This window comes from Bubalus kerabau, chromosome 5, assembly GCF_029407905.1.
Source record: "Bubalus kerabau isolate K-KA32 ecotype Philippines breed swamp buffalo chromosome 5, PCC_UOA_SB_1v2, whole genome shotgun sequence".
Classification (NCBI taxonomy): domain Eukaryota; kingdom Metazoa; phylum Chordata; class Mammalia; order Artiodactyla; family Bovidae; genus Bubalus; species Bubalus kerabau.
The window spans coordinates 595616-618957 of NC_073628.1; the positions used below are offsets into that span (position 1 = coordinate 595616).

Genomic DNA, 23342 nt, shown 5'->3' on the forward strand with positions numbered 1-23342 from the left:
AGCCTGCAGCAAGGTCCCCGACAAGGAGTGAAGGAGCATTGTGTGCTGTGTCCATGGCTAAGCTGATGTCTCTTCCGAAAGGCCACGGCCCAGGTGGGGGCGGATCACACGGGCGTGGACGGTTCTGGCTCCGCTCTTCCGAGCGGCGGTGACAGAGCCTCCCAGCTTCTCCTGGGACCCCGCCGTGGCACTAGCGATGGGGTGAGCAGTGGCTGGGTTCCGCGGAGTAAACGCTCGGGACGACTCGCCCGCCCGTCTGGGCCAGGTCGGACAGCCGGCTCCTGCTGCGTAGCAGGCCAGACCCCAGCAGCGGCGCCGGGCCACGTGCGGCCCGCAGCGGCGCCCCTTAGCTTCCGGTAGCCGTGCATCATGGGACTTGTAGTTCGCCGGCCGCGTCCGCCGCTCCGGCAGAGAAGCGACCAGCGCGCGGAGGCCGCTCTGCATGCTGGGAGCTGTAGGCGCCGCGCGGCATCCTGGGAACCCTGAAGGGAGAAACCTACCCTCCGGACTCGCTCCTCTCTCAGCCCCACTTCCCCCAGGGATCTCGGGCGGCAGTCACCCCATTATATATACGAAGACAGCCCTGGAACTGCCTTCCGCTTTTGCGGTGGCGGCTGCGGGACAGGCGGGATAATGGCGTCTTCCGCGTCCTCATTGGCTAGGCGCTGCGTGACGTCACTAGGAGGCGCCCTCGTGGGGCGCCGAGCGCAAGTCCCGGGGCTTCTGGGTAGCGAATTACTCCCGCCCCCAGCACCGGCGCCTTCCTTTCCGTCCCTGACGCCACCGAGGTCGCACGCGCGAGGCTGCTCTGCCGCCGCTGAGTGAGTGGGCCGGGAGGGCCAGGCCGCGGTCGTGAGTGCCGCGGGGGGCGGGCAGGGCAGGGCGTGGGCCAGGCCTCGGCGGCGGCTCCGCACCAGCCGCGCGCGGCCGGACACTGGCCTCGCAGGGACCGGAGGCCGCCCTTAATGCCGTTGTCCTTGTCTCCTGCGCTAGGATGCGTTACGTTGCCTCCTACTTGTTGGCCGCCCTCGGGGGCAATTCCTCCCCCAGCGCCAAGGACATCAAAAAGATCCTGGACAGCGTGGGCATCGAGGCAGACGACGACCGGCTCAACAAGGTAGCCGCCTCGCAGGGGCCTGAAGGCCCCGCCGACCCTATACGCGCATTCGGGGCTCCCTCTCCTACCCAACCCAGGGAAGTAGGTTGCCGCGGGTTTAGTGGAAGGCCTTTGCCCGCCCATGTGGTTTTGGAACTGCCCTAATGTACTGGTACAGCCCGAAGTAAGAAAAAATGGGGATGAAGTCAAGTCCGCGATAGCGTGGCTCAGTGGGAACAAGTCACGTGTAAGCTTTTTTTTTTTTTTTTAAAGTGTAAACAAGCCCACGTTAACTTTATTTTTTTGAACTCAGTGTGGTGGTGGTTTACTCGCTGAGTCATATCGGACTGCTGCGACCCGATGGGCTGTAGACCGTCAGATTTCTCTGTCCATGGGATTTCCCTGGCAAGGATATTGGAGTGGGTTGCCATTTCCTTCTCCAAGGGATCGTCCCAACCCAGGAATCGAAGTGCTGTGCTGTGCTTAGTCACTCCGTCGTGTCCGACTATGCCGCCCCATGAACTGTAGCCCATCAGGTTCCTCTGTCTGTGGGGAGTCCCCAGGCAAGAATGCTTCCCGACCCAGGGATGGTACCCTGGTCTCCCGCATTGCAGGTGGAATCTTTACTGACTGGGCCACCAGGGAAGCATTGATAGGTATTGAGTGTGAAGTGAGGTATTTTGCATTTCTTTTCAGCAGTAAGTTTTGGTGTCAGTTTCCTCATGTGGGGTGTCTTACCTGTCCTGCGTGTAACTGCTGTGCGGGGGGCGCTGTGTGTGGCCTCTTTTGACCCCGCTCCTCGTCTGCTCTAGGTCATCAGTGAGCTCCACGGAAAGAACATCGAGGACGTCATTGCTCAGGGTGAGGTCGTGTTCGAGGCTTTGGTTTTCACGGTCCATTCTAATCCCTGCCGGTCTGCCTGTGGCCTGCCAGGCTTCGCTTGTGGACCAGAGCACCCTAGAAGCCTTACCCAGAGGAGCGAGCAGGGTCTCCGTGGGCTCATGCTATGGGCGCTTCTAGACAACCCCCGGGCAGAGCGGCAGGGGTGCCTGTGCCCTCAGTGAGCTTCTGTGAACAAGCCTCACTGCGGGGGGCTAGGACTGACCACAGGCCCCTGCCCTGCGAGGTCATGCTGGAGCTGGGCTGACTTGGGAGTTGAGCTTTAGGGGAGTTGTTTTTGTCTGAGCTCACTGCGGGGGGTGAGGATCTGGACACTGGGACAGTGGATTCTCTCTGCCTGGTCGTAAGCATGTTTGTCCAGCTTACCTCCCGGGTAGGGCACCGTGGGCCTGCAGGTCTGCTGGGGGGATTCCTAGAAGCCCGTGTCTGGGAAAATGGGAATATGACACAGACCCGGACGAGCTGGACAGTGCCCCTTCACTCTGAGATGACATTCAGGCGGAACACCAGGGCTCACTCCCCTTTGGTCTCTGCAGGTATCGGCAAGCTGGCCAGTGTGCCCGCTGGCGGGGCTGTGGCCGTCTCCGCTGCCCCAGGATCGGCAGCACCCGCTGCGGGTTCTGCTCCAGCTGCAGGTAAGTGGAGGTTCAGGCAGCTGTTGGTGCACACGCCCTGAGGTCTGTCTCTGCTGGGTGTGTGGTCTGAACTGTGACTGAGCTCACCACGCTTTATCCCCACAGCGGAGGAGAAGAAGGAGGAGAAGAAGGAAGAGTCGGAGGAGTCAGATGACGACATGGGCTTCGGCTTGTTTGACTAGAGTCCCGCTCCCCTGCAAATAAAACCGTTTTTATGTATTTCTTGAGCTTTCTGTGCGTGGTTTGTCAGTGTGGTCTCTGCATCCTTGTCTCGTTCTGGGATGAACCGGGACCCTTGTTTGGTGGAGTCTGAAGAGCCAGGAGTGGGGTGCCCGGGAAGGGTCACTTCCTGTGGGTCTTGAGTATGGCCAAGCCTTGAGCCTCCTTCTTGGACATTATCCCGGCTCCTGAGGACTGCCAGGGTCTTGGAGAGAATAAGGCTTTCAGGGGACTCCCCGTCCAGAAAATTTTCAGAACCTGGGGAGGGTGGCCTCTGCTCTATGAGGCTGGTACCTCCAGTTGAGGCCAGCAGTTCCCGTTGGACTGAGTGGTTTCAGTCACACAAGGATTCCGTTGTAGGAGTCGGGCTCCTGGTCTTGTTAGAGTCAGCACCCCAGCTCCACCTTAGCTCCTGAGCAACTCGGGTGTCACTCAGCTGCTCTGAGCCTCAGTGTCCCCAGCTGTCTTTGCTGGGCAGGTGTGGAAGTGGCTTACAGACAGCAGCGCTGGGTTGCGTGCTCTTCAAGTCCTTCAGTGGCAGGCCTGCCCATGCCCCTTCTGCCAGGTTCTGGCCTAGAATACGGGGCAGAGGGGAGAGGCCCTCACTGCCCGGTTCAGTTGCGCTCAGTCATGTCCGACTGGTCCCCCGTGGACTGCAGCACACCAGGCCTCCCCATCTATCACTAACTCCTGGAGCTTACTCAAATTCCTGTCCATTGAGTTGGTGATGCCATCCAGCTATCTCATCCTGTCATCCCCTTCTCCCACCTTCAATCTTGCCAGCTTCAGGGTCTTTTCCAGTAAGTTCTTCGCATCAAGTGACCAAACTATTGGAGTCTCAGCTTCACCATCAATCCTTCCAATGAATATTCAGGACTGATTTCCTTTAGGATGGACTGGTTGGATCTCCTTGCCGTCCAAGGGGATGCTCTCGAGTCTTCAACACCACAGTTGAAAAGCATCAATTCATCTCACTATCCTGGCCCTGTAGCTGTTGGCAGTCTTCACGGCCTTGGGCCTCGGCCTGCCAATGCCAGGCTACCCAGTAGATCCTCTGCCTTGCTGAAGGCTGTGGTGTGGTGGGCAAGTGCTAGGAGCTCACCCCGCAGTAGGCATTTATGGAGCTGTGGGCTCACAGTTCCAGAGGAGAGTGGTAAGTGCAGCACAGGAGATGGCAGAACAGAGGGATGGGACCTCCGGAAGAGGCCCCAGGGAAGAAGTGCTGGCCCTGAGGAGTGGGGGCTTGGACGGGGGTGAGGATACAGGAAGGGGAAAAGGTCTGGGGTGTGGTGGGGCTTGGGGGGGCTCTGTGTGCCCAAGGACACAGCTGACCTGGGGCCGTGGTCCAAGGCTAGGGTATTGGGGCCCCTCCCAGAGGAGTGGACCCAGGGTCCAGGGGCAGAACTCGCAATCCTAGGCTCAACCCTGTGGGGGCAGAGGACCCCTGCCTGGTGGTCAGCAACCCCCAGGGATTCTCATCTGTACTGCCTGGGGGAAGGGGCAGGTCCGCCTCCCACTCCACAGGCAGCATTCTGGGAAGGGCTTGATGTTCCTGGCTCCAGAACTGGTCCCAGGGGCCTAAAGGGAGGGTTATGTACCCAAAACAAGTCAGCTAGCGTGTGGAAATGGGAGCAGAGGTCTCCCTGCACTGGGGTGGCACAGCCTCATTCCCTCACAAACGACCCGGACTCTGGCCTCCCTCAGAGCAGGCTGCAGGGACAGCCTTAGGCCCCTGGCTGAGCTCACAGTGTCCAGCCCCTCCTTGGTGGTCCACCCTGGTGACCCCCTGAGCTCTGCAGGCTGGCCTTGGGGGTCTGTTCCATTCCCACTGTGTTCCCTGCGTCCAGCAGCCTCCCCAAGGGCTCAGGCACCCCAATCCTGTGCTGCACCTCCATCCAAAGCTTTCGGGGTTCTAAGTCAAACACCCTCACCCCCTGCCTTCCCTTTCCCCAGGACCCGGCTCCCCCCCGTCCTCCCACCCAGGGCCCTTGAGTGTCTGTAGGGTGGGTGGCCCTTTGCCTTCCATGTTTCACCCTTCTCAGTCCTTATTTGAACTTGCGGAAACACTCTCTCCCACTTCAGCCCAACCCCCTCCCCAGTGGGGCCAGCCTGGGCTGACTTTCCTCACTGCTCTACTGGTGTGGGTTCCCATGCCGGGCACACATGCCAAGTACCGGTGGCTTGGAGCTGAGGACCGATCGGCATGATGCCCGATGGCCCTGTCCTGGGGAGGCCCTGCTCTGGCTCTGCCTGGGCCTGACTGGGGCGCAGCCCCAGGCTGGGTCCTGAACTAAACTCCTGCCTGGGGAGTGAATGTCAAGGGCGACGTGCACGCTGACCACCTGCCTCCAGCATAGATAAGCCCCTTGTTTGGGAGGTGAAGTGAGGTGCCGGAGGGCCTGGTGGCTCAGCAGAAAAGAATCCCGCCAATGCAGAAGACATGGGTTTGAACCCTGAGTCCGGAAGTTCCCAAAAAGGAAATGGCAACCCACTCCAGTATTCTTGCCCGGGAACTCCCATGGACAGAGGAGCCTGGTGGGCTACAGTCCATGGAGTCAGAAAAGAGTCAGACAGGACTGAGCCAGTAAACAAGTGAGGTGCAGGGCTGGTTCTGGATACAAGTCAGGATAGCCCTGCCCTGCAATCCAGGAGAAAAATGCGGAAGGGGGTGGGAGGGTGACGTTACCAGCACCTGCCTGGGCAATTAGTTAGGGCGGGTCAGGGCTGGAGTGACCCCGGAGTAGACCCCACAGCCTGAGGAGCTGGGACAGGAGGCCGATGTAAACCAACTTAGTGCCCAGGTAGAGTTGGCTGCGGGGCGGTCGGAGCTCGGCCGGGAGGTCTGGTGTGGGCCTGAGACGCCAGTGTTCTCTCTGGGAACTGTGGTTTGCAGGCAGCCCTGTGTGTTTACGGGTGATTCTGTGGATGAGTCTCGGTGGGTCCTTCAGGTCCCTGGCCCGCGGCGAGCTCCTCGGTGTCCCGGGCGGGCGGAGGCCTACGCCTGAGGGAGGCGAGATGCTGCCCGGACAGCAGGGCCCTCCGCTCCCGGGTGTCCAACTCAGATGCCGACGTCCCGGGCCTGAGAGCGGCCATCCCCACTCCTCTGGGCCCCCGTCCGCCCCTTTCCGCCGTCCACGGTGGTGGGGGCGGGGAAGGCAGCAGGAGGTGGGGGACGTGGACTCCCGTCCGGGCCTGGCTACTGTCTTTGGAGGGGCCGCAGGTGCGGCGCTTCAGAGCCCAGGTGGCTGGACGGCGGGCGGGGCCTCAGCTTCGGGGCCGGGGCTCGGGGAGGGGTCTCCGGGTCCAGGTGGGCTTCCGGGGAGGGCGGGGCCCCTGAGGGGCGGGGCCTCGGAGCCGGGGGCGCGGCCGTTCCCCGCGCGCCCCGATAGGCCCGCGCGAGCCGGCTCCGCCCCGCCCACTGCTAAAATCGCCGCCTCCGCGCAGAGTCCCCAGCTCCGCCGGCTGAGACCCCGAGCCACCGCGACCGAGGGGCCAGCCGGCCGGTGTAGCCCCGGCTCCAGAGCGAGCGGCGAGCGCGCGGCGCACAGGGCGGCCTGCGGAGCCCGGGAGCCCGGCGGGCCGCCGCGATGTTCCCCAAGGAGACGACGTGGAACATCTCGTTCGCGGGCTGCGGCTTCCTCGGCGTCTACCATATCGGCGTGGCCTCCTGCCTCCGCGAGCACGCGCCCTTCCTGGTGGCCAACGCCACGCACATCTACGGCGCCTCGGCCGGGGCGCTCACGGCCACGACGTTGGTCACCGGGGCCTGCCTGGGTAAGAGGGCCGGGGCGGGGGGGCTGGGCAGATGCCCCTCGCGAGGGTGGAGCGGCCCCTTCCGTCACCATGGGGAGGTGGGAGGGGGTCTCTACCCGGGACCCGGGCCGAGGATCCAATTCCCGGCGCCAGCCAGGGGCGGGGCCTGCCTTGTTTTGCTCCGAGGGTGCCCGGGGATTGGAGTAGGACCCGGTGTGCCTCTGGGCCCGGTGCTGCCGCCTAGGGCCCGCCTGTCGGGCGCAAAGGTTGGGGGGCGGGCAGGTGCAGAGGAGTTATTTCATTGGAAAGAGAAAGTAGTTCGTGGGCGGGACCTTGAGAGACGGGGTGGGGTCTAGGCTGTCCGCCTGCCCAGGGCGCGTAAGACCGGGTGCCAGCGGTCACTGTGTCCTGGGGCTTCGGCATTCCAGACTGCCATGGCCCCGGGGCCAGGTATGGAGTTGGCCTCTGAGAGAGCGTCTGGTCACTGTGGCCTGGTGCCTCCCGAGGACTCCTGGAGGAGGACCCAGCAGGTCAGGCCTGGGCCTGGCCAACACAAGCTCTCCCCGGCTCTCTCGCTCCTGGCGCACCGCCCACTTGTGGGTCTGGGTCCGCGGCTGCGGCCAGACGTTTTTGCCCCCTCCATGGGGCCAGAGGCGCGTGGAGACTCTGAAGTCCCGGCGTCGGCTTCCTCCACCCGCACTCCTCCGGTGGCCCTTGCCAGCGATGTTTACGGCACACGGAATTCTCCTGGAGGCAGCCAAAGTGACAGAGGGGTCATTAGCTTCTGGAATGCCCCGCCCAGCAGGAGCCTGTCCAGGGTTCTCCCCTGCCCCCTGCCGGTGACTTTAGCCCTGAGAGGTTGGGGTGGGAGGAGCAGACGGGAATTCACCCTGCGGCCAGGCCCTTTCCCCTCCAGGCGGCCTCCGCCCAGTGCTCCTCAGACCCCCTTTTGGTCTCAGGACACCCCTAGGTCCGTGGTACCTTGTTGAGGACATGGCCCGCATGGCGCCTCCCCCCAACACATGCTCCCAAGAAAGCTTTCTCACAAGCGCCAGTGGTCTTGGGCAGCTGGAGCCTGTACCCTGCCTCATCCCTGACCCCAGTGGCGATCCCAGTGCCTCTGGGGCCTTCCTGTCCCGGCTACTCCTGGGCCCCTCGCACTCCGGTTTTGTCCCCAGTCGTGCCCATGGCCCCCAGAGCCATGTTGAGGGGCTGCAATGGGATGCAAGCTGGTGTCATGCCCCCGGGTGGCATTAGGGTCTGTGGATCTGGATCTGGCCAAGTGGGTGAAGGCTGAGGCTGCTCAGAGTTGAGCCTGTGGCTTCTACCCTTCCTGGGGGCGGGGGCTGGGTGCCAGGCCACGCCAGGCTCTGTGATTCATGGATCAGGGAGAGCATTGGGAAATACTGGGCAGAGGGCAGGCCATGGCCTCAGCTATCTGCCCTCCCAGGAGCCTCTCTCTTCCCAGGAACAGGTGGCAAAAGTCCCAGTTGTGGGCCAGGCCCCATGGTGGACATAGAGACTCCTCCAGGGTGGATAGGGCTGGCTTGAGTCTGTGCCATGGTCCCTGGGCATGGAGCCCTGGGGAATGTGCGAAGCCCAGGAGTGCTGGCCTGACTCTTGGCCCTGCTGCTCCAGGTGAAGCTGGCGCCAACATCATCGAGGTGTCCAAGGAGGCCCGGAAGCGCTTCTTGGGCCCACTGCACCCTTCCTTCAACATGGTGAAGACCATCCGGGGCTGCCTGCTGAAGATTCTGCCTGCTGGTTGTTATGAGCGTGCCAGCGGCCGCCTAGGCATCTCTCTGACCCGTGTCTCTGATGGCGAGAACGTCATTATAACCCACTTCAACTCCAAAGAGGAGCTTATCCAGGTGGGCCCCACGGGCCATACCGGGGTGCGGTAGGAACCCCGAGACCCCTGCTCACTGCCCCCTCTGTCCCTACCCCCAGGCCAATGTCTGCAGCACCTTCATCCCCGTATACTGCGGCCTCATCCCCCCTTCCCTCCAGGGGGTGGTGAGTATCCCCTGGGCGCCCTGCCCGGGTGACAAGTCGGCTCCTGTGTGGGCGGTGGGATGAGCGCCCCCAGCCCCGCCCTCCGGCCGGCCTGTCACCTCACTTCCCCAGAGTGCGGGGAGGAGTGCCATCTGTGCCCCCCCGACTGTGGCCTCACTTCCCGTTACTCAAGAGCTGGCGAGCCAGCGCGGATGAACGTTTCCGGTGGTGTTCTCCCCAACCCCGCCGTCTGGCCATCTGTTCAGTGGCCAGTGCCCAGTGGGTGAAAGGCCCAGATGAAATGGCCCCGGGGGAGGGCCATCAGCGCCCCCTGCTGGGCCCTCCCTGTGTGACCCGGTGTCCCTGCCACAGCGCTACGTGGATGGCGGCATCTCAGACAACCTGCCGCTCTATGAGCTCAAGAACACCATCACGGTGTCCCCCTTCTCGGGCGAGAGTGACATCTGCCCGCAGGACAGCTCCACCAATATCCACGAGCTCCGAGTCACCAACACCAGCATCCAGTTCAACCTGCGCAACCTCTACCGCCTCTCCAAGGCCCTGTTCCCGCCCGAGCCCCTGGTGAGGCCACCCTCGCCGCTGGCACGGGGGACACCTGCCCGGGGGCCTCTCCTGGCGATAGCCTGCAACTTGCCCAGCCTCTGTCCAACCTGGATCTGGTCCTGGATTCAAGTTCGCTTAGGGTGGGGTTGGGGGATGGTGCAGAGACCCCGTGGACCCCAGGGGGGCAGAACAGGGTGTGTATGGCCCCCTGCCCCAGTTTATGCCTCCCCTGCCTCAGGTGCTTCGAGAGATGTGCAAACAGGGCTACAGGGATGGCCTCCGCTTCCTGCGGCGGAACGGTGCGCGGGCTGCCCAGGGCTGGGTGGGCTCTGCTTGGCCGTCCCCTGTGGGCCAGCCGGCCGCAGCCCCGCTGATGGCCTGTCACGTCCTCCCCACCCAGGTCTCCTGAACCGGCCCAACCCCTTGCTGGCACTGCCCCCCAGCCAGCCCTCTGCCCCCGAGGATGCAGATGCAGAGGAGGGGGCAGTGGCCATGGAGAGGACTGGAGGGAAGGACCACCTGCCTCCGCCCAGGGAGGATCACATCCTGGAGCACCTGCCCTCAAGGCTCAATGCGGGTGCGTGGGGGAAGGGGGTCTGAGTGGAGGGGCGGAGGGGTCCTGGTCTCTGCCTCCCCTGCCGACCTGCCACCAACCGCCCTCCTGTACCCACAGCCCTGCTGGAGGCCTGCATGGAGCCCACGGACCTGCTGACCACACTCTCCAACATGCTGCCCGTGCGTCTGGCCATGGCCATGATGGTGCCCTACACTCTGCCCCTGGAGAGTGCGGTGTCCTTCACCATCCGGTGAGCAGCAGGGGCAGGCCCCCGGGACGGACTTGGGAGTCATTCCTGGGTGGTGGGCACAAAGACACAAGGAGAGAAAGAGACAGCTGGTTTAAGATGCTGCAGAGATGCCATGTCGGGCCCCAGAGCCAGGGCACAGACCGGGCCGGCCCGCCGCGGTCCCTGAGGCCATGCCTTGCACCCTGCCGCAGCTTGCTCGAGTGGCTGCCTGACGTCCCTGAGGACATCCAGTGGATGAAGGAGCAGACGGGCAGCATCTGCCAGTACCTGATGATGCGCGCCAAGAGGAAGCTGGGCAACCACCTGCCCTCCAGGTGAGCCCCTCGCCGCCGTGCCCACCCCGGCCCGCAGCCTCCCAGGCGACCCACGCAAGCCCACCCTCCCTCCATCCTGCTCTCCCGCAGGCTGTCAGGGCAGGTGGTGCTGCGCCGCGCCCGCTCGTTGCCCTCCGTGCCGCTGTCCTGCGCCGCCTACAGCGAGGTGCTGCCCAGCTGGATGCGCAACAGCCTGTCGCTGGGGGATGTGCTGGCCAAGTGGGAGGATTGCCAGCGGCAACTGCTGCTCGGGCTCTTCTGCACCAACGTGGCCTTCCCGCCGGACGCCCTGCGCATGCGCGCCCCTGCCGGCCCGGCCCCGGGGCCCCCGCAGCACCCGCCCAGCTCGCCCCCTTGCTGAGGGCCCAGGGCCCTGGCCTTCCGGCCCCGGTGCTGAGGGCTGTTCCCCCCGCGCCCCCCAGCGTCCCTGCCCCATGAGGCGGGGCCCCAGGGCCAGCTGAGCTCCCCTCCACAGCCCCTCTCTACCACCCTTGCAGACTGAGGAGCTGGGGGCCCTCACGCTGCCCAAGGGGGCTTTGCGGTCCACCAGCCGCTCATTCGTTGCACAGAGGAGGGCCGGGTAGCCCTCCCAGCGTGGCCACAGGGACCCCCTGCCTGTGCCTTAACCTCCCCTTCGGGGCCCCGCCCTGGTACCGGGCCAGTACGCTGGGGCCTCGCCCCTGCGGCCCCTGCCCGGCGCCCCCGCCTGTGAGCGCGGTATTACTCCTGAGAACTTCGCACCTGCTCTGCCGGCTTCATTTTTTCATGTTTCTGATGAATGTGTGTGAATTATTTATTTTTGCCAAAGCAGATGTAATAAATGCCACAGCCCAGCCCTGCCTCCTTCACTTGTGTGCGGCTGCCCGTCCCGCCAATGTCGTGTCTCTGCAGCTTCAGGCCAGGAATTCCCGGGGTCCTGCGTGCCTCTAGCCTGGCATTCAGGGCCTGCCAGCCAGCCCTGGGGCTCCCCCTCAAAGCACCGAGGGCTTCCTAGGCTGCCGCCCCCCTCCACTGGCTGGGACCCTTGGGCACAGCTTTCCAAGGGCCAATGGAAATATTTGGGACCAAGATCCTTGCAAAATAAAAACAGAACTGTTTAGTTTACAACTTCATGGTGTCCTGGGGGTGTGGGATGATTTCCCGGTTGGATGGCTGTGGAGGCTGAGGTTCCCCAGGTGAGCGCAGGGGAGAGGTGGGCGGTGGTGGGTGGAGGGGTGTGGAGGGGGGCTGCTCCACAGTGGGCGTTTGGCCCCAGGTGGTGGGAGGTGTGGGTCTTGCCCCTGTCATCAGGAGCCTCCCCGCCCCCAACAGTGTACCCAGCCCCCTGCCCGAATATAGGAGGGAGCAGGTGTGGTGAGGGGGGCTGGGTCTTGTGGGTGAGACATGCTCTGGAGGCCTCCTCTGCCCTGCCTGGGCCGTCTGAGGGGATGCGGCCAGCCCCCCTTGGTGACCACAAGGGCCCATGGGGCAAGGGGGGTTTCTGAGCGGAGCAGGGCGCTTGGCTGGCAGTCCAGAGCTGATTGCTGCTGGGGGTTTGCCCTCACCTGCCCTCCATGCTTCCCCATGGCCGCAGCCCCCAGCCAACAATAACGGTCGGGCTGGGGCTGCGACCGGGAGAGCCGGCTCAGCAGGTCCCTGCGCGCCTGTGCCAGGGGCCACCCCTTGGTCTCAAGGTCCTGTCCTGTAGGCCCAGCCGGTTCTAGTTCAGCAGGATCCCTGGGGGAGCGGAGGCCCCCAGCCCCCAGCGCTGCCAGGAGGGCCCCGGGAGGCCAGCCCCTCCAGGTGGGTGCAGGGCCGGGCCGGGACCTGGGAGGGGGACCCCTGGGAAGAAGCTGGCATTTTCTCCCCCTGCAAGGAAGTCACACACAGTCCCCACCCAGCACCTTCTGGCAACCCTCCCCCAACAGGAGCCGCAGTCAGGGCTATGCCCCCAAGGAGGGTTTGGGGCGCCTGCTGAGACAGGAACCTCCTGCCAGCCCCCCCCAGTCACTCCCCCTCACACACACAGGCCTCTAAAGCACTGATTTAAATACCGTGTTGTAGTATACTACTCGTTTATTGTTTTAAAAACATATGGGAAAGAATGTTGGAGAAGCATAGGGAAGAGAGGAAAGTCACGCCACTCCTAGAGATAACCGTTGAAAATATTTTGGTCTATTTCCTGCCTGGTTTTTCCTGCACGCTCTTCGGCGCCTGAAATCAAGATCCTGAGGACTGCCCCCCCTCCTTGGCCCTGTGCAGGAAGTGTCCCCGGGGTCGTCTCCACCCCACCAGGAGCTCAGGCTCGGACAGGACAGACCCTGGGGGTCGGGGGCTGCATGCAAGGGCGGGCGGGCTGAGTGCTGGGCTACAGGGCAGTGCTGAGAGGCGGGGACACGGCGGGGACACGGCGACAGCGGCGGCGGCTCCGCCCGGCCGGCCCTGCCGGGGTCTCGGTACTGGCGGGTGGACAACCCAGTGCGCGCAGGTGTGGCGGTGAAGCTCGCAGGTAGGCAGGCGCCTGGCGGGTCCCCCCCACCCCCACCCACCCCCTGCCTGCGCTGGCCGCGTACCTCCACACCCTCCCCGCCAGGTCGCCACAGGGTTCATGGATCCCTGCATATCACGGCCAGGGACTCCGGTGCCCCTGGGGGCGCGCAGTGGCAAGGGCAGGGCAGACTGGGGCCCCAGGGCGTGGGGGCTCAGGAGTCCTCCCCACTCTCCGCTCCGCGGCCGGGACACAGTGCAGCTTCCGGCTGGGACGGCCCTCGGGTCCCAGGGAGCCAGGGAGCTGCTGGTGGGGTGGAGTGCTCGCGCTGGGCCGGGGGCGGGCTAGCCCGCGCTGGGGGAGTGGTCTCTGCCCACGTCCCCTCCTCCCGCCCTTCCTCAGATCCGCCCTCTTTATCGGTCGCCCCCCACCCCCGGCAATATGGGTGGGGGGGAGAATCACAGTCTTGGACTGAGGGGCGACGACCCCAGGGTCCCAGGTCGGGGGGTGATGCCACACTGGGGGCTGGCTTCGGGAAATTCGGGGGTCAGGGCTTTGCGGGAACAAGAGGTGGTCTGATGAACGGGCAGGGCACCCCCTGGGAAGGAGGCCAGTGTGGTGGTGAGCATGGTGCCAGCAGGAAAGGCTGCTAGGCTAGACCCTGAGGTTCCCGACAAGGGCCTTGAAAGGCCTCGAGGCCCGGGCTGGACCCTGCACCTGCCCTCCGTGGGGCCCCAGGTCGGTGGGAGGGGCTGCGGGCGGGGAGGGCGGAGCCAGCCTGCCTGCCAGCTGGCCGGAGGCGGGGCCCAGGGTCGGAGCTGAGAGCAGCCAGGACCGCCTGGTACTCTCATTGGCCCGGCCTGGTCAGCCCCGTGCCCAGGTCGGCAATTCCAGGACCTGTTCAAGTCCTCTGCGGCTTACCATTCCCTCACCCAAGACCTTGCCCCCTCTCGCAAGCCCCCACCTCATTTCAGTCACAAGATCTAGAGCAGCCCCCAGCACGCCTCCCTTAATGCAGTCTCTCCTGCACCTGCTGGCTTCGACTGTGGCCTTGAGCCTGCCTAGCTCCACCCAGGCCCCCGCCCGCCGGCCCCACTGCCTGAAATTGGGCCACACGCCCCCTGGCGGTCCCTCTGCCAGGCCCTCTCCCGCTTCCCATGGGGGCAGGGAGGCTCCTCTGTGCCCCACCTCTGGGTGCCCACCGCTCCCGCTTAGCCCTCGGCCGCCTTTGCCTCACACCCGCTTTGCCTGCCCTTCTCCTCTCTCCTCGTCTCTTCTCAGCTCTGCTCAGGCCACCCAAGGCTGAGCCCACCGCCATGGCCAGCCCCCCCGGGGCTGGGGAGGCCCAGGAGGAGGAGGGGTGGGAGCAGGGCTGCACGCCAGGGCCCCCGGCCGCGATGCTGGAGCAGGCCCAGGAGCTGTTCCTGCTGTGCGACAAGGAGGCCAAGGGCTTCATCACCCGGCACGACCTGCAGGTGAGCCCCCGCCCCCAGAAGCTGCCTGCCCCCGGGGCTGACCTTGGCCACTCAGCCCTGCCATCCGCCCGCCAGGGCCTGCAGAGCGACCTGCCCCTCACGCCCGAGCAGCTGGAGGCTGTGTTTGAAAGCCTGGACCAGGCGCACACCGGCTTCCTCACCGCTCGGGAGTTCTGCCTCGGCCTGGGTGAGCCGGGCCCCTGAGCCCCACCCCCAGCCCGCTGGCACGTGTGACTGGGGGCCCACAAGGCCGGCAGCCCACACCCCCCCCCCCGTGGCCTCCCTCCAGAGCACACACACAAACACACAGAGAGCCCCCAAATGCGGTGGTGTGCTCACCGGCTACCACCCCTCTGCCCGAGCCTAAGCCTAGTGAGGCTGGGAGCTAGGCGTGCCTCATTCTGGCCTGAGCCCAGCTGTCACCTCCCATTCCCAGGACGGGAGTTGGACCAGAGTAAGGAAGAAAAACAGGAAACCGGGCTCAGAGAAGGGCAGGATATGTGAGGGGGCGGTGGGCTGAGCTGTGGGGGGTAACAGTCTCTTCCTCCCACGCCCTGCAGGCAAGTTCGTGGGCGTGGAGGCCACCGCGGGTGCTCTGCCCTCCCGGGCTCCAGAGGAGACCTTCGAGTCGGGCTGGTTGGATGTGCAAGGCGCCGGGGGCTCAGTGGAGGAGGACGAGGAGCTGCTCTGCTCGGCGCTGGAGCAGCTGGGTGTGGCCCGGGTCCTGGGCGAGTAAGTCCATGTTGGCCCGACCCCAGCACCCTCCACTGCTCGGTCCACCTGCGCAGGCCTGTCCAGGTCGCCTGCGTGCCTGTTCCCAGACGGGGACCCTCGGCCAGGCTGGGTCCGGCCCTCTCAGCTGCCACTACTGTGAGCCGGGCGTGATTTCCCACAGAATTTGCATTTGGAGTCAGCAGTCACGGCTGCACGCAGCACAGGCACAGCCCTGGGTACACAAGGACACAACCCCGCTTGTACACACCTCCTGCCAGGCCACCGGGAAGAGGGTGCCTGCTTGTCCAAGGCCACGGGGGCCTCTGCGGGCTCACCCTTCAGGGTGGGGGAGTCCTCCCTTCGGCTTCAGCCCCTACCCACCCACCCCAGGCAGCAGGCAATTCGGGCGCTCTGGACCCGGCTGCAGCGTGAGCGGCCCGAACTGCTGGGCTCCTTCGAGGAAGTTCTGATGCGCGCGTCAGCCTGCCTGGAGGAGGCGGCCAGAGAGCGGGACGGCCTGGAGCACGCTCTGCGGAGGTGAGGGCTGGGAGGCCGGGGGCGGCCGGAGGGCCAGGCGGAGGGGCTCCTGGCTGCGGTGCTGGCAGGCTCTCAGCCGCCGTCTCACCCTCGGTTCCCCGCAGGAGGGAGAGCGAGCACCAGCGGGAAGTGCGGTGTCTGTACGAGGAGATGGAGCAGCAGCTGCGCGAGCAGCGCCAGCGCCTGCGGGGTCAGGTGGGCCCAGCCCGGGCGCGCGGGTCTCCGGGGGGCTGCCTTCTTAGACGGAACTGGTCCTACCCGCGCCTCTGCCGCCCACGGGGGCTCAGGTGTCCCCGCGCGTCCTAGGGCCTCCCCCAGGAGGAGCGGAGAGGCCGCCTGGAACTGGAGCTGCAGAGTCGCGAGCAGGAGCTGGAGCGCGCGGGGCTGCGGCAGCGGGAGGTGAGCAGCCGCCGCGCGGAGGGATGCATGGCGGCCCAGCCCGGGCCCAAGCCCCGCCGTCCCCACGCACTCCCTGGCGACTTGGGGGGCTCTCTCCAGCCTCGACCCCCCGCTCCCCCAGCTGGAACAACAGCTGCAGGCCCGGACCTCCGAGCAGCTGGAGGCGCAGGCGCAGAACGCACAGCTGTGGCTGGCCAACGAGGCGCTGCGGACGCAACTGGAGGGCGCGCAGGAGCAGCTCCGCAAACTGGAGGGCGACGCGCAGGGCCGCAGCGAGCAAGCCCAACGGTGCCGGGGGCGGGCCGGGCCCTCGGGGGCGGGCTCCGGGGAGGGGCGCGCCTGGAGCTCCGGGCTGCCGTCGCCCCCGGCTCCAGCCCCGCCTCTGGGGTGTCCGTGGGGCGGGTCCTCCAGGGGGCCGTGCGGCACCCCGAGGCGCCTTCCTGCATCCGGATCACCACCTCCGTCCTGCAGAGACGTGGTCGCGGTCTCGAGGAACATGCAGAAAGAGAAGCTCAGCCTCCTGCGGCAACTGGAGCTTCTCAGGTGCGTCCGGAAGGCGTCCGCGCCCCGCCGGCTTCCACCCAGCCCCCCCCCCCGCCCCCCCACCGCGAGGAAGCCCTTCCGTGCCCGCGTCCCCCACCCAGGCGTGCTTCCTCTTGAGACCCCCTCAGAGCCTGTGGACTGCTGTTCCCCAGGGAGCTGAACACGCGGCTCCGAGACGAGAGGGACGTCTGTGAGGCCCAGCGGCTGGGTAGCAGCCGCAGGAAGGCGCTGAGCTCGGCCCCCCTGCTGGGCGCCCCCTGCTGCTGCTGTTGCAGTAGCTGGGCTCGCCCCCCAAGACGCGGCTCCGGCCACCTGCCCAGTGCCCGCTGACCAGCCCGAGTGACTCACTGGGCTTCACCTGGCTACTCAGAGAAGCCGCCCCTTGAAGGCGACTCGGCGTGACTGGGGGCTGCCTATCCAGGATGTGGGCTGTCCCCAGTGAGCTCCCCGGCCTGCCTGACTTGCAGACATGAAGGAACTAACCTGGGGGGGGGGGGTGTCAGGGACTCATGTCCCTTCCTGTGGTCCTCATTCTATCCCCAGCGCATCAAAACTAGCGGAAAACCCCCTCCTCCGAATAAAGTCCACTGACTTGATCCTCCTCGGCCTCCTGTGTGTGTGGGAGCCGTAGCATTTGGACCAGGTGTCCATTGTCCTTGTGTGTCCACTGGACATGTCCGCAAGCCCTCACCGTCCGCCAGAGTTGTAGGGACCAAGGGACTGAGGCCAGTCGGCCAGGAAGCAGTGGGCCGGGTTCTCTGACCGCCCCCAGCCTCCAGGGCCACCCCCTCCCCATGCCAGTCCTCACACAGCCCTGGGTGGGCTAGTTCAGCCCACTGGAATCCTGAGTGGAGGCGCCGGGGGTGGGCCTAAGCTGTCCCCAGTGCCCCTCCGCCCTGCCAGCCCGAGCCTCGGGCAGGGAGCAGGGGACGAGGGCCTCCCACTGTCCCGGGAGAGCTGTCCTCACCGACGGCGCGGCCTCGAGCCGTCGGGCACTCTGCTGTAGATCCCCAGCGCAGCCGGTCGCAGCATCTGCCCTCGTTCCCGAACATTTTCCCACCACTCCCAGGCGACACCCTCCTGTCCGGACCCTCTCACGCCGTGACCCGGGCCTCCCCTGCAAGCCATCCTCCGCACGGCGCCCAGAGAGGCCCCTCTCTGCCCTTGACCGCACCTCTAGGCCCTCCACCGGGCAGGCCCGCGTCTGTCCCGGGGACCCCCGCAGCCCCGCCCCGCCCCGCCCCCGCCGCTCCTCCCGAGCGGGTGCCTCGGGCCGCAGCTCGCCTGGCCTCGGCCTCCTCGGGTGGCCCTTAGGCCGCCGCCGGGGCTGGTGCCCCGCCCGCGCGCGCCGAGCCCTGTCCGGACCCGCCTGCGTCGCTGGCCGGGGGCGGGGCCTGCGGGCTCGGGGCGGGGCCCGGGGCGGCACCGCGCGTCTCGGTCGCAGGCCCGGGCCGGCTGTGTCTTCTCTGGTCTCCCAGCCGCCGCCGCCGCCGCCGCCCCCGCCGCCCGCCGCCCGCCGGACTCGGACGCGTGGCCGGTGAGTGCACCGCCGGGCACCGACGACCGGGAGAAGCTGCGCGCCTGGCGGCCCCGCAGGCTCCTACCAGGGATAGACGAGTGCCCGGAGGCCCGGCGGGCCGAGGGTCCGCCGGGCGAGGGCAAGGCGCCTCCCTGGTCTCCGGACCGTCCTTGCGGCCCCCTCGGGCCGGGGCTCCTCCCGAACACCCCACGCACTGCGCGAACACCGGTGCCCTCCTCTCCGCCGGTGCGAGTGGGCGGGCCGTGCGCCCCGCCTGGGCGTGGGGGTGGCGGCGGCGGTGACTTCATCGCGGTGACGCGCGAATTCCTCACCGGCCGGGCGGGAGCCGAGCTGGGAGTCCCCCACCTTGGGGCGTGGGCCGCTGACAGGCCCGGCTGGGCCTCGGGAGCCGGGGGTGGGGCGGCCGTGTCCAGGGCCTCGGGAGCTATTTCTGGCTGGCCCTTCCCTGGGGGCTCACCTCCTCCGGGCACTCCCGGAAAGGCGGCCCGCTCCTCAGCCCTTCGCCCAAGGGCGGGCCGTGCGGGTGGAGCCTGTGCCTGGAAACAGCCTTCCCAGGACCCCGGACCCCGGGACAGTCCCAGGTCCGCCTGCGCGGAGGGTCTGCGCCTTTTCTTCTTCCCAGGCGGCAGTTACTGCCGCTTGGTGGGGGAAGGGCCAGTTACAGGCCAGGTGCCAAGGCTCAGACTAGGGGGCTTGGAGGAGGCGTGCGGCCCCTCCCAGGATCAGACTGTCCAGAAATGTCTTCTGCCCTGCCCCGCCCTAGCCCAGGCCAAAATACCGGGCCTGGCCGCTCCCTTCTCCGCGGGCGGGGGGCGGGGCGGATGCGGCCAGCTCGCGGCCAGTACCTGGGTCAGCTACAAGGAGGGATGGTGGGATCCTGCCCATCCAGGTTGAGCCTGACCTGTGGCCTGTCCCTGGCCCTCTAGTGGAGCCTCTTCAGGCGGGAACTTCTGTCTACCTGCCCTACAGAGGAGCCATCCCACCAGCCAGGTGAGTGCTAGGCGCAGCCGCTAGGAGTCCAGCTCGGGGAGGCACTATGTCTGTCTGGAAACAGGGCCCCAGGGCTCCTCTGCCCTCTGTCTCCACCCCGCTCATGCAGACACCCAGAAAGGAGAGGGTGGGGTGGCTCTGGGGAAGGACACAGGCTGGAGCGACACTTCCCCCTGGGTTGGTGTGGCTGTCCCCATTCAGGAAGGACCCCCAGGTCTGGGGGTGGCACCTACCAGCTCTGGCTGGAAGGAAGGCAGGCCGGCCCTTTATGAGGCCTAAGAGCCTTCTCCAAGGCCACAGGACTAAGTTAAAAAAGCACAGATCAGTCTACCTTTGAGCAGCTTCTGCCCCCCCCCCACCCCCGCCCCAGCAGCCAGTAGGATCCTGCCACCCTGTGACGTGGGGCCCAGGGAATGTTTGGGGTGGGGTGGTGTGGGGGGCCTGTCTGAGCTCACCCGAGGTGCCTGCTGGGCCGTCCTACCTGGCTGCCTGCAGGGCTGAGTCAGCCCGTGGTGGTGGTTGGGGGTCCTCCATGCCTCTCCCATCGTGCCCTGGGCACTGGTCAGGGAAGCCGGGCCCGCCCCCCAGGCTTCAGCTGGGCTGAGGGCACCACGTCTGCCCTTGCTGCAGTGGCGGCGGGGGCTTCTGTGCAGCCCTCCCGGGAGGGGTCCTGCTTCCCACAGACGCTCCCAGAATCGTCACCCAGGCAGGCAGTTGGCTTGGCCCCAACCTGGTCTGGACACGTGTCCCCCGCTCCTCTCCCCGCTGGCGTTTGGCCGTCCTCCTGGGCAGCGCCTCCCCCACCCACCGGCCCCAGGATGGGCGAGTTTGGGGAGAAGTCGACAACATGTGGCACCGTCTGCCTCAAGTACCTGCTCTTCACCTTCAACTGCTGCTTCTGGGTGAGCAGTGGGCACCCCCCTCCCCGACCTCGGAGGAGTCTGGCCGGGGGTCCACGCCCGGGGCCGGATGTGCTGACCGGTGTGCACTGCCCGCAGCTGGCTGGTCTGGCCGTCATGGCCGTGGGCATCTGGACGCTGGCCCTCAAGAGTGACTACATCAGCCTGCTGGCCTCGGGCACCTACCTGGCCACAGCCTACATCCTGGTGGTGGCGGGCATTGTTGTTATGGTGACCGGGGCGCTGGGCTGCTGTGCCACCTTCAAGGAGAGGAGGAACCTGCTGCGTCTGGTCAGCAGGGCTTGCCGCACTGAGGGTGGGGGTGGGGCTCCCTGCCAGGTTGCTTGGGGTTGGTTCTGGGTTAGGAGGGCTTAGAAGGGAATGATGGGTGAGACTGCAGGACAGACAGACTCTGCTGTGCTCACCTGGGAGGGGCTCCTTGCCCACCTGAGGGTCCCCGTATCCCAGCTGGGCCAGCAGAGGCATGACGCCTGAGGAGGAGCACTGGGAGGCCTGGGGGTCTCCCAGGCCTCACCTGCTGCCGGGGGCCCCCACTGTGTGGCCACTTGGCAGCTGAGGGCAGTGGCTCCGCTCTGCCATGCCTGGCGCTGGGCGTCCTCACGGAATGGGGGTGTCCACGCCCCAGCCCACCTGACTGAGTCCCTGCGCCTCCCTCAGTACTTCGGCCTGCTCCTCATCATCTTTCTGCTGGAGATCATTGCCGGGGTCCTGGCCTACGTCTACTACCAGCAGGTGAGGGCTGGGACAGGCCATGTGAGGACGTGGACGTGCAGGAGACGTACACGTACACGTAGGGACACGGACACCCATGCACTGGGCCACACACACACAGGCAGGGCATGCATGTGAAGACCTGCCGTGTAAGGGTACAATGTGTAGGCTAGGAAGGACAGAGACAGTAAGGCTGCAGTGCTGAGCCTCGCGTCCTCAGGCCCTGGAGAGGGGGCGGGGTCACAGGTGGAGGGTGGGCCACAGGCATGGCCAGCTGGCCCTCCGCACCCAAGCTGCCTCTCGGCTGAGGCAGGTGTCCAGGGAATCTGGAGTGCCTTCCCTGCCGCCGACCCTGCCCACGGCCATCTGGGTGACTCCCAGCCACCTGGCCCCCACAACCACCTGTCTGAGCCAGCATCCAACGCCCATTCCCTGACCCCAGCCCTTCCCATAGTCCTCCTGCATGCCCCCCCTTTGCTGGTCTACGCCCACTCCCACCCTGCCCCACCTCGGAGTCTTCGACCAGGGCTGCAGCTGTCCCTCCCTCACCCCAGCTGAACGCAGAGCTCAAGGAGAACCTCAAGGGCACCATGACCAGGCGGTACCACCAGCCGGGCCACGAGGGCGTGACCAGCGCTGTGGACAAGCTGCAGCAGGAGGTGGGTGGCTGGGAGGCGCAGGGCGGGGCCTCCCCGGACCTCTGCGGGAGCCTTGCCACAGGGCTGAGGCCCGGGGCTCCGCCTGAGCTCTGTTCCTGTTGTAGTTCCACTGCTGCGGCAGCAACAACTCGCGGGACTGGCAGGACAGCGAGTGGATCCGCTCGGGCGAGGCGGACGGACGAGTGGTCCCCGACAGCTGCTGCAAGACCGTGGTGCCTGGCTGTGGGCGGCGGGACCACGCCTCCAACATCTACAAAGTGGAGGTAGGCCGGTGGGGGCCTGCTGAGCTGCCTGGGATGCTGGGTGGCCCCGTCCCCGAGGCGGCTGGAGGACTCGCCACCTTCAGCAGCCCCTCCACCCCTGCAGGGCGGCTGCATCACCAAGCTGGAGACCTTCATCCAGGAGCACCTGAGGATCATCGGGGCCGTGGGCCTGGGCATTGCCTGTGTACAGGTGTGTGTGTGGGGGGTGCTGGGCATGGCCCGTGTGCCGTGTGTGTGGGGGGCTGGGCCTCGCCCGTGTGCAGGTGTGGTGTGCATGGGGGCTGGGCCTCGCCCGTGTGCCGTGTGTGTTGCGGGCCGGGGCTGACGTGCTCTCGCTGGCCCTGTGCTCAGGTGTTCGGGATGCTCTTCACCTGCTGCCTGTACAAGAGCCTGAAGCTGGAGCACTACTGAGCGTGTCCACGGGCACCCGCCCTCCGTGCGCTGCAGCTTCTCGCCATGCGTTGACTACTGACACTCCTGAGAGCCAGAGTGCTGCGGTCCAGGCGGCGACTCTGCCCCCTCCTCTACCAGGGAGACTGTTCCACTGCCTGGACCCCCACTGTGCCATCACCGTGCCCTCTGGGAACCCCCAAGCCCCAGAGGCAGCTTCAAGTGCCTTTAGCTACACACCAAAGTCCCAAGACCTAAGGTCAGCCCCACCGATCTGTTGGGCTGGGGGTTAACAACAAAGGCCCCCCTCCCACCACCGTCTTCTTTGGGCTGAGATCATGGCCTTGGGGTGCTCCAGAAATGGGCTGGTGCAGGGAGCTGGGCAGCAGCAGGTGAGGAGGCCCCAGGTGCCTCCCCCAGGCCCCCGGGGTACCGGGCCTCCTCCTCAACCAGGGAAGAGCCCTCCGGGCCGGGCCTCGGCTGCTCCCCCGCTGACCGCTGTCTGCAGCCTCGTACTGAGTAGGTCACCGCTCTCACGCTCCCCCAGAGGCAGGACCCTGAGGGTTATAGTCACTGCTCTAGTCCATGCCTAGGACTGCTCTTGCTACTTGATAGGTGCTCAATAAATGTCTGTGGAATGGATGGCTGAGATGACTTCGCTGACAGAAGTAGTTCTGGTCTCCAAGGGCTGTCACGTCGGCAGAGTGAACAGACCCACCCCCAGGGCCGCAAGAGGTGGACACAGGGCTCCATGGGATGGAGGCTGGGCCAGCTGCAGACAGGCCTCGCAGGAGCTCAGCTACTCCCTGGATGCAGGTCTGGTGATGCGGAAGAGCTCCGAGGGAGCGGGGCTGAGACCCCAGGGAGTGGGTGACTGGACCGCTTGTGGTTTCCAAAGGCCTGTATGGCCACCGCACAGGGACCAGGGACCAGAGCGGGGGTCTTGGGAGCGAGTCAGGTGGGGTCTGGCAGGACGTCTGCCGGCAGGGCGGGGCCAGAGAAGGGTGCTGGGCCTGGTCTCTGCAGAGACCACCCATCAGATGCCTGGGCAGGTGGCCTCAGGAAGGCCGCCTCCCTCCTGCCCTGAGCTGCTGGAAGAACCAGGGCCTGCCTGAGCCCCGCCAAAGTGGCAGCTTCTGGTTTGAAGCCTCAGCCTGAGCTGGACCGGGATGAGCTGCCCCCCACCCCCGCCCCTGCCAGACAGCTCTCTAGTCGGTTTTCAGGGCAACGCACTTAACGCCTGGGCACCGAGAGCCCATTCAGAACAGATGCCCAGGAGAGCTGCCTCGGGGCACCTCCCACCTACTGTGGGGTCTCGGGGCTGGCCACGGAGGCGCGTGCCCTCTGGAGCAGAGCTGCCTGCCTGCCTTGGGTGGAGCCTGGAAGCTTCTGGCGGCAGCACCCTCAGGATGCGCAGCTGTGACCACAGGGGGCACGGCACTCGGAGCTCAG

At 66.2% G+C, this 23342-nt stretch overlaps 4 protein-coding genes and 1 non-coding gene across 27 annotated transcripts; all 5 read left to right on the forward strand.

The window, feature by feature from the left end:
* The first annotated feature begins 662 nt into the window (after positions 1-662).
* On the forward strand, positions 663-2850 carry RPLP2 (ribosomal protein lateral stalk subunit P2). The gene is made up of 5 exons (XM_055580448.1): positions 663-821; positions 994-1117; positions 1909-1957; positions 2533-2631; positions 2737-2850. The coding sequence occupies exons 2-5, from the start codon at positions 995-997 to the stop codon at positions 2811-2813; spliced, it is 348 nt and encodes a 115-aa protein (XP_055436423.1). The 5' UTR covers positions 663-821; position 994; the 3' UTR covers positions 2814-2850.
* Positions 1988-2122, forward strand: LOC129654393 (small nucleolar RNA SNORA52). The gene has a single exon (XR_008715471.1). It is a non-coding gene; the product is annotated as a small nucleolar RNA SNORA52 (small nucleolar RNA).
* A 3413-nt stretch (positions 2851-6263) lies between the features above and the next one.
* On the forward strand, positions 6264-11115 carry PNPLA2 (patatin like phospholipase domain containing 2). Its single transcript, XM_055580449.1, has 9 exons — positions 6264-6624; positions 8242-8474; positions 8554-8619; positions 8971-9180; positions 9401-9461; positions 9563-9739; positions 9836-9968; positions 10160-10282; positions 10373-11115. Exons 1-9 carry the CDS (start codon positions 6438-6440, stop codon positions 10641-10643), a joined length of 1461 nt encoding a protein of 486 aa, XP_055436424.1. The 5' UTR covers positions 6264-6437; the 3' UTR covers positions 10644-11115.
* Positions 11116-12634: 1519 nt separating this feature from the next.
* On the forward strand, positions 12635-17359 carry CRACR2B (calcium release activated channel regulator 2B). 16 transcript variants are annotated; one of them, XM_055580465.1, is made up of 9 exons: positions 13880-14224; positions 14300-14411; positions 14785-14956; positions 15329-15475; positions 15580-15670; positions 15782-15874; positions 15996-16162; positions 16346-16417; positions 16570-17357. In XM_055580465.1, the coding sequence occupies exons 1-9, from the start codon at positions 13907-13909 to the stop codon at positions 16745-16747; spliced, it is 1350 nt and encodes a 449-aa protein (XP_055436440.1). In that variant the 5' UTR covers positions 13880-13906; the 3' UTR covers positions 16748-17357. The 16 variants fall into 16 exon arrangements, with proteins under 16 accessions (XP_055436433.1, XP_055436435.1, XP_055436426.1 ...); XM_055580466.1 differs by having other exon boundaries at positions 13876-14411; positions 16519-16604; XM_055580463.1 differs by having other exon boundaries at positions 13878-14411; positions 16570-17358.
* Positions 17360-17816: 457 nt separating this feature from the next.
* Positions 17817-22532, forward strand: CD151 (CD151 molecule (Raph blood group)). Of its 8 annotated transcripts, none has more exons than XM_055580472.1 (9): positions 17817-17954; positions 18847-18947; positions 19578-19849; positions 19946-20137; positions 20525-20599; positions 21133-21237; positions 21342-21500; positions 21604-21690; positions 21852-22532. In XM_055580472.1, the coding sequence occupies exons 3-9, from the start codon at positions 19766-19768 to the stop codon at positions 21909-21911; spliced, it is 762 nt and encodes a 253-aa protein (XP_055436447.1). In that variant the 5' UTR covers positions 17817-17954; positions 18847-18947; positions 19578-19765; the 3' UTR covers positions 21912-22532. The 8 variants fall into 8 exon arrangements, with proteins under 8 accessions (XP_055436447.1, XP_055436449.1, XP_055436451.1 ...); XM_055580474.1 differs by having other exon boundaries at positions 19601-19849; XM_055580476.1 differs by having other exon boundaries at positions 19631-19849.
* The last annotated feature ends 810 nt before the right edge of the window (positions 22533-23342 follow it).